At 34.2% G+C, this 9,808-nt stretch overlaps 2 protein-coding genes across 2 annotated transcripts; both read left to right on the forward strand.

Moving 5' to 3' along the window:
* The first annotated feature begins 3,264 nt into the window (after positions 1 to 3,264).
* On the forward strand, positions 3,265 to 4,890 carry LOC139495895 (uncharacterized). Its single transcript, XM_071284306.1, has one exon. It carries the CDS (start codon positions 3,265 to 3,267, stop codon positions 4,888 to 4,890), a length of 1,626 nt encoding a protein of 541 aa, XP_071140407.1.
* Positions 4,891 to 5,078: 188 nt separating this feature from the next.
* On the forward strand, positions 5,079 to 7,946 carry LOC139497647 (uncharacterized). The gene is made up of 3 exons (XM_071285880.1): positions 5,079 to 6,501; positions 6,792 to 7,033; positions 7,233 to 7,946. Exons 1-3 carry the CDS (start codon positions 5,079 to 5,081, stop codon positions 7,944 to 7,946), a joined length of 2,379 nt encoding a protein of 792 aa, XP_071141981.1.
* The last annotated feature ends 1,862 nt before the right edge of the window (positions 7,947 to 9,808 follow it).

Here is a 9,808-nt window from a genome sequence, read left to right on the forward strand (position 1 = left end):
ATTATAAAATCAACCATTGATTAGTTTAACAGACACCATTACCAGTTTGTTGACCGTTATAAAGATGCCTACGTATATGTTTTATGTCGTAACAACAACCCCGTCCCCTTTGATAAAAGGTAATTATACGAATTAGACTAACTTCCGGGTTTGTATTTACATAATCAACACGACAGGTACCACATGCAGGATCTGTTTGCTTTCTGGAGCTCCTGAGATTAGCCCCTGTTTTTGTATGGTTGATGTTGCTCAGTCTTTGGTTTTCTATGTTGTGTTTTGTGCATAATTGTTCGTCTGTTAGTCTTTTTTTAGCCATGGCTTTATCAGTTATTTCTACTTATAAGTTCCTTCTGAATCTTTTGCCATTTTCTACTGGAGATGCTGAAATAAAAGTAAAGAGGTCACTCGATAAATTAGAAAATATTGTAATTTCAAGAAAAAACTATGTCAAGTTCAGCAGACAAATACTCAGCTGTTAATATGAAATATTGTAACTAAATCAAACAGAAACACTATCAATGGTCTTATATTAAAGGAAAATATTTTGAAATTAAAACCACTGAATAAGTTTCAGTTTGAGGGCATGCATACGAAAATATAACAATTATTCCTAATTACAAAGTATCTTCTCTGTAAAGCGACATTAACAGCTCGATGCTGAATAAATGCTGAAATTAAATCTAAATAAATTGGAAAAATTATTGAACTCATGGAAACCATATCCTTACATATCCTAAAGATAACAATTAAACAGAAATATTTGACAGAAAGATTTATAAAATTTCACAACACATGCAAACGTACGGAAGTGTATAAGCGACACAGATGTTTTTTTGTTAAATTTTTCCTCCTATTTTTGTGTTAAACGCAAACCTTTACGACATAACGCAAACCTTTGCGAAATAACGCAAACATTTGCGTTATATCGCAAACCTTTGTTTTATCTTTTTTTTAATTTAAGATTCAAAGGAAATAGCAATTATTAATGGAGAAGGCTGTATATATTAAATTTATCATCTTTGTACTCATTGCAAAGTAAAACGCTTGAATATTTAGAAAAGATCATTGACTAATAATGGACATAATAATAAATATAAAAAGATGTGGCATGAGTGCCAATATGAAAATCTCCATCTTCAACACGGAGCATTGGCTCACACCAAAATCAAACTATAAAGGCCCCCAAAAATAACATCCATGATCCTACTAGTATATATATATTACAAAGAAAATTGAGTAAATTGAAGTTATACCGAAGAAAATAAAAAATCAACTCAGCTAATATAGCTATAACCGAATATAAATATACTTCCAAAGTAAGCTCTCGTTTGAGGACAGTGTAAAGTTGGTTAGATTCATACAAGCTATTCTTTGGTATTAAATGTATGAAATGAAGATGTTTTATGAATAAAATTATGTTCTCTCCATTCAAATTGCTACCCAAGGATCTGAAAAATACTTCACTATATTGAAATAAAAATTCAATGACTTTTTATAATAGATCTTTTTCTGAGATAAAAAACAAACACGGTTTCTTGCATCAAAGTTAAAAACAAATGTTTTTTTTATTAATAATTCATTTTAAAACAGAAAGATCGTTTTGTCTATTTGACTTGAAAGTTTCACAATTGTAGGACATTAATTTCTTTATCTTTCGATTAAAATATGTCTATACAATTATTTTCTTGTTCAATTATATACTTTTTTTAATGCACAAATCATTTTTAATTTATGTATAATTGCACGTCAAGTTTTCCCTTATTCCTATACATGTTTATTATAATAATTTGGCCATGTGATTATGGTTCTTTTCTTATATACTAGTAAATCACAACCGAAATTAACGACAAATACAAAACCTAATGAATAATTGAAATCAAGATGTTTGCATTATAACGCAAAAGGTTTGCGTTATAACGCAAACATAGGAAGAAATATTAAAAAATAAAAGTTATGTGGCGCTAGTACTCGTCAGAACAAACTTCTGGCCTTTACACTAAACTAAATTGCTAAATGTTCACAATTTCAAGACATTTTTTTTGTAATAAAGATGAAAGAATATCTGATCAAAAGAATCTTTTTAAATCAATTAATTTACGCCGCCCCTTAAAAGCAAAAGTTTTAACAGTAAGCAACAAACAAAAAACGAACTAGGAGACAAAATACAAGAATATTGAGGTATGCCGTATGACAACCATTTACATAGTTTCTGAATTGGTTCAAAAGATTTTTTTTTAAAAGTTTAAACTACATATTTTGTAAAGCTGTGTGAAGCGACAACTAGAGACATCGAACATGAGAAACCAGACAAAAGAAGATCTGCCTCATATCTTGAACTTCATCTAGAAATTGACAATGAGGGTCGATATGAAACAAAACTTGACGACAAAAAAAATGATTTCAGCTTCCCAAGGTACAATTTCCATTTTTTATATATGAACATTAATATTACAGCATTGCCTGCACATTGAGTATATATCTCCTAATTATTATAATTTGTTTTCTATCATGATTACATTGATACATTGTAGAGGTTTGCTGCTCACAAGGAAGCTAATAAACCAAGAGTTCCAAATGTGGATTATAAAATCAGCCATTGATTAGTTTAACAGACACCATTACCAGTTTGTTGACCGTTATAAAGATGCCTACGTATATGTTTTATGTCGTAACAACAACCCCGTCCCCTTTGATAAAAGGTAATTATACGAATTAGACTAACTTCCGGGTTTGTATTTACATAATCAACACGACGGGTACCACATGCAGGATCTGTTTGCTTTCCGGAGCTCCCGAGATCAGCCCCTGTGTTTGTGTGGTTGATGTTGCCCAGTCTTTAGTTTTCTATGTTGTGTTTTGTGCATAATTGTTTGTCTGTTAGTCTTTTTTTAGCCATGGCTTGATGATTTGTGTCTACTTATAAGTTCCTTCTGAATCTTTTGCCATTTTCTACTGGAGATGCTGAAATAAAAGTAAAGAGGTCACTCGATAAATTAGAAAATAATGTAATCCCAAGAAAACTATGTCAAGTTCAACAGACTAATACTCAGCTGTAAAGCTATGACAGGGTATACAGACAATTACTCATAAGGTGTTATCGCAAATACCGCACACTGGACGTTTACTATGTACCGCGCTTTATGTAACGTCACGTCACCTTGACATGTTACTAGGCCTTTTCTAATACATCTATCAAATAGTCAAGACGTCTTTTATTTCTATCACCCACTTTATGATATTATGGTGCCGTAACCAAAAGGGAAAATGGATACGAAGATGAAAGCCGTCCGAGCGGGACACAAAGGTGCAGTAACGAAACTCCTGAAGAAATTTGAAGAAATTCAACAAAGTTCCGAAGCGGATTATGAGGAAATTTCAACATTATTAGAAGTAGTCACTCAGAAGAAAAGAACTTTAGAGAACATCAACGAGAAGATCTTGGAGCAAACTTCGGATGAAGATGTAGCAGTGGAAATACAGGAATCAGATGAGTACATGTTTAACTTAGAATATAAATTACGGCAAATTACAAAATTGTCAAAGTCAGTTCAAAATCAGAGTATAACCGCAAATGAACCAATTTCATTGAATTGGAACCCTCATGCCGATAGTTTTATACAATCAGTTCCATCTACATTTATTAGTCAACCTTCAACATCAGCAAACCAACAATATACGCATAGCTCAAATTCACGCTCATCGTCTAGCGCAAACAGCGAGTATCACAAGCTACCAAAGTTCACCTTACCTATATTTACCGGAGATATACTAGACTGGCAATCGTTTTGGGACTCCTATGAAACCGCGATCCACACTAATCCTACACTGCGTGATGCACAAAAATTCAACTACCTAAAGTCCCTTCTACAAAGCGAAGCGTTACAAACTATAGCAGGTTTTTCCATGACGAACACAAATTACGACAAAGCAATTTCATTACTCCAGGAAAGATACGGGCAAACTCATAAAATCGTCAAAACCTACATGCAGGCCTTACTTGATTTACATGCTCCAATTAATACAATTACTAGTCTCCGTAACTACTATGATAAGACAGAAACGTATGTAAGAGGTCTCGAGTCACTCGGACAGACAGACGATACGTATGGATCACTACTAGTCCCTGTAATTCTAAATAAATTACCCGCAGAGATACGTCAACATTTAGCACGAGAACACAGATCCACAAACTGGACCCTACATGATTTACGCAAAGCGCTTCTCGAAGAACTTAATATTATTGAAGCCGGTAAATTACCGGAAAAAGTAGAAAGCCCACTCGCTACCGCTACATTCTTGACCAACGCAAAATCACGTACAAAATCATCATTCAACAAGAACGAAAGGTCGTATTCGGATAAAAAGATAAACACAAAGCAATGCGCATTTTGTCACGAAATTGGACACACACCCGTCAACTGCACTAAAGTCACAACCGCTAACGCGCGGATGAATATAGTCAAGAGTGAACGATTGTGTTTCAACTGCCTAGGTCACCACACACTAGCTGATTGTAAATCAAAAAGTAACTGCCGAAATTGTAACAAACGTCATCACACTAGCATGTGTAGTAAAGATGAGAAATCTGAGGAATCGAGCAAACCGCCAGCCAATGAAACCGAAACTACGGTATTACATTCGTCCTTAACACAAAGAACTACAAATGTACAGTTAAAGACAGCCGTTGCTACTGTTAGTTCGAGAAAACAAAGTACAGAAGCCAATATTTTGTTAGATGAAGGTGCGCAGAGGTCCTTCATAACAGAGACACTTGCAGAGAAGTTGGATTTAGTTTCAAGCGGAAACGAAGTAGTGCACCTTTCCGGTTTCGGAGAACAAAATATACAAGTAAGACATATGAAATCGGCAACAGTATATTCAAACAGATGAAGGCGAAAATATACCACTAAACGTGCTAATTATTCCTGAAATTGCAATGCCACTACAAATTCACGTGAAATCCGTTACTAACATGAGACACTTACGAGGACTAAAATTAGCACATCCTGTATCGAACGATGACATGTTCGAAATTGAAATACTAATCGGAGCAGATTATTATTGGAGTATAGTTGGAGATGACATTATTAGAGGTGAAGGACCAACCGCCGTTTCTAAATGTTGGACTGGACATTGAGGACCGGGACGTAACTAGGTTTTTCTGGTTGAGTAAACCAAAAGACCCAAACAGCGATTTAATAACATACAGATTCAAGTCCGTACTATTTGGAGCCACATGCTCGCCATTTATATTGAACGCCGTACTATCAAAGCACTTAAATAACCATTCATTTGATTTCACGGAAAAACTTACGAGAGATTTATATGTAGATAACATTATATCAAGCTTTGAATCAGAAGAAGAACTGTTGAAATACTTTAAACTCGTTCGTAGTTTATTTGCAGATGGAGGATTTAATTTGCGCTCATGGGCCTCGAACAGTCAACTATTACAAGTATTAGCAAGAACCGAAAACGTTATGGACAAAGATCAACTAATTAAAATCTTAGGATTACGATGGGATACAACCAGTGACACATTAGGATTCGTTACGCCTAATCTGGATATATCAGAACTAATAACAAAACGCGAAGTACTAAGACAATCATCAAGGATTTATGACCCGCTAGGAATATTAAGCCCTATAACCGTCCGCAGTAAAATGTTAATGCAAAACATATGGGAGAAAAACTTCAACTGGGACGAATTACTACCTGACTCAACGATCACAGAATGGATGAATATCAGAAAGGATATACAGGAAGCCACAAAGACAGTTGTACCCCGACATTACTTTGATGAAAGTTCAGACACAAACAACGACAACGTTATACATGTATTCACGGACTCTAGTATGAAAGCCTACGGCGCATGCGCGTACATTGTCGCAAACGGAAAAAGTTCTTTAATAATGGCAAAGAACAGAGTAGCACCTCTGAAACAACTGACAATACCCAGATTAGAATTGATGGCTGCCGTAATTGGAAGCAGACTTTTAGCACACATTAGGAACACTTTGCAGATAACCCGTGCAGTTTTATGGAGTGATAGCCAGATAGTTTTGACCTGGTTAAGTTCAAAGAAAACTTTAAAACCATTTATTTCAAACCGCGTTAAAGAAATTACAAAGCTAACAGAAGAGTTGACTTGGCGATACTGTCCAAGTGAGTCAAATCCGGCTGATGTACTGTCAAGAGGGATAACCATAGACAAGTTCAAAGACAACAGACTTTGGATGCATGGCCCAGATTGGCTCACAGAAGAAGATAATTGGCCAGAATGGCACACAGATGAAGCAATAATTTTATCCACTATTGCACAGCAAGAAGTCGTAGTAGATACCGTACAAGCTACACAGAACAAATTTACTATGCACATGATACAAGGGATCGGAAATGTCATCGATTTGAATAAATTCAACTCATTCAAGAAACTTCTTCGAATTACCGCTTACTTGAGAAGATTTATTACAAACTGTAGAACACGAGCTATACAAACAGGTATGTTAAACACGATCGAAATACAAAACGCATCTATAACGTGGACACAATACACACAGAAAAAGCATTATTCAGAAATCATTCAAGATTTGCATACAGGAGAGGAGAAAAACACAACCTTGTCAAACAACTCAAATTATACATAGCTAAAGACAAATTAATTCGCTGCGACGGATGCATTCATAATGCACCTCTTGAAGAATATACAAAATTCCCGATATTGCTACCCGCAAAGGACAAATTGACACAACTTATCATAATGGACGCACATGTAACTCATTTTCATTCAGGATTATCGAGTACCGTAACATTACTACGCCAAACCTATTGGATACCATCGATACGACAAGTTATCAAGAGCATTATACATAAATGCGTGATCTGCCAGAAAGTTACTGGTCGACCGTATTTGGCTCCAGATCCACCTCCTTTACCTAAAGACCGACTAACAGAAGCACCCCCGTTTACAGTAACCGGGGTAGATTTTACTGGTGCCTTGAATGTTAAAACCACAGATGGACTTACCAGTAAAGTATACATTTGTCTATTTACGTGCGCAAACACTCGTGCTGTACATTTGGAAGTAGTGATGAATTTATCTGAAGAGACATTCATATTAGCGTTTCGAAGATTTTCCAGTAGAAAATCATTACCAAAAATTATGATTTCAGACAACGGTACAACATTCATTGCAGCTGCAAAGCAATTAACAAGATCATCATCCGTTATAGAAAAAACTAAATAACTTCGGCACTACATGGAAGTTTATACCAAAAAGAGCACCGTGGTATGGTGGCTTTTGGGAGAGGCTTATAGGACTAACGAAGAACTGTATCAAAAAGGTATTAGGACGTTCATTGATTCAGATTGAACTATTAAGAACCATTGTTACGGAAGTTGAAGCTATACTCAACGACAGACCTTTAAAATACGTATCATCCGACCCGTTAGATGAACCGCTCACCCCGTCCCACTTACTTTACGGACGTAGAATAACATCACTACCTTACCCTACGAATCAGGAATTGGAACATTCACAAAATGATATGACACATAAATCTACGAATAAACTGTTTAAGATGAAAACACAGATTATTCAAAGTTTTTGGTATAAATGGAAACATGAGTATTTAACAGCTCTTCGAGAATATCATCGCAATACAGGGAACAACAAACAGCTGGTCAGCATAGGAGACGTGGTACAAATCTATGATGATTCGCCGAGGATCAAATGGACACTAGCCGTTGTCGAAAAACTCAATGTAGGAGGAGACGGACTAGCAAGATCTGCCGTCATACGGACCAAAAATGGACTAACATCGCGTCCGATCACAAAACTATACCCACTTGAAGTTAGTTTGAATAGCGATAATGACAATTCAGACTGTGCAACTAAAACATGTCGCAAAGCTAGAATGGTTGCCATGGAGAAGATAAAAAAATGAACTTAGTGAATTAAACAAAGACTTTAAATGTGTTAATAGCGAGATTCAATTTAGTTTTTCATGGACATTAATTCATTTGAGAAATGCTTAAAGTTTTCAGTTATTTTATTTTCTTAATGGCTAAATTCAATGTAATTTAGTAATTTTTTGCTAATTTCACTTTTGTGCGGCCCCCAGTATATCGTAAATACCGCACACTGGACGTTTACTATGTACCGCGCTTTATGTAACGTTACGTCACCTTGACGTGTCACTAGGCCTTTTCTAATACATCTATCAAATAGTCAAGACGTCTTTTATTTCTATTACCCACTTTATGATAGGTGTTATTCTTTAAAACTACGACAAAGTTTACAAAGAATTACTCAGATGATGTTTTATAAGTCTGTAACAAGGTTTACAATCAATTACTCATAAAATGGTATTTAATAAAGATATGACAAAATTTACACGCAATTACTCATAAGATGGTTTTTCATAAAGCTATGACAAGGTATACAAACAATTACGCAAATGATTTTATTTTATAAAGCTATGAAAATGTATACAGACAATTACTCATCAGATGGTATTTTATAAAGCTATGACAAAGCAACCATAAATTACTCCTAGGGAATTTTATAAAACTATCACAAGGCTTACAAACAATTAATCATAAGATGGTTTTCTATAAAGCTATGGTAAGGTAAACAGAATTTTATAAAAGGATATTTGATAAATATACTGTAAAATATAAACCAATTTGGTAACATAATTTACTTTTCTAATCTGTTTACAAAATGGAATTAAAATTGATTTTTATTTAAAATAAAAGTAATCACTAGTAAAAAAATAAGTTGTCTACGTCTGATCTTATAACAATGGTGCCAGTCGACTCGATTGCAGAATTTCTAGAGAAGTTTGATTAAATGAATAATTTCAGTTGTGTTTCAAAAGGTTAATGAGATGAGAATTAAACAACATGTTGGTTCATTTCCGGATTTCTATAGACAATTCTAATGCAACAACGTTGCTAACGCGTCGCCAGTAAACTTAATTTGCGACCATCAAATCCCCAATTGATGCCGTCGGAGATTAAAATACAATACAGTTATCTCCTAAATAGAAAATGAATTTAACATGTTTCATCAAAAATTATTTACTGTATTACTATTGAGGGAAATAGTGCTAAGTGTACTATGTTCATATCAGTTTTTTTTTCAATAAGTATTTAAAAAATATATGTAAAGATATGAAATAATTTCTATGTATGAAAGTTTAAAAGTGTGCAATTTTATGAGAAAGTACTTCGAGAAAAATTCGGAACGGAAAGTCCATAAGCAAATTGAAAAATCAAAATATCGAACGCATCAAAAGAATGAATGGCAAGTGCCCTGTTCCTGACACTGTACAGGCATTTTCTGATGAAAAAAATGTTGGCTTAAACCTGGTTTTTTAGTTATGAATGTGTTTTTAGAAAAAGTCAAAATATTTGTGTAATAAATTTTGTAATATGCAAGATATCGCAAAGCATTTTTAAGATTTCTTTTATTCACTTTTAAAAATGTCATAAATGAAAGTAACACTTGCATCCAAATCGACCGCTGAGATCTTGGAAATGCAAAAATGAACAAAATACCTGGAGAGGTATTAAAAAAATGAGACCTTAATTTCTTTATAATAAGTGAATTAGTTTTTTTTCATTTACATATGAAATGTTCTGTTAAAGTGCATTTACGTACGGTTATACAGTATAAAATGTATGTTTAAATGTCAGAACTACAGTGCAATTGACGAGTTATTTAATTCCCCAAATAAACCTGTTGTTTTCAGTTTTTTTTATAGATCAACAAGATAAAAAGAACAAACATTCAAGAAATATT

The sequence above is a fragment of the Mytilus edulis genome, chromosome 1 (genome assembly GCF_963676685.1).
Source record: "Mytilus edulis chromosome 1, xbMytEdul2.2, whole genome shotgun sequence".
In the NCBI taxonomy this organism is placed as follows: domain Eukaryota; kingdom Metazoa; phylum Mollusca; class Bivalvia; order Mytilida; family Mytilidae; genus Mytilus; species Mytilus edulis.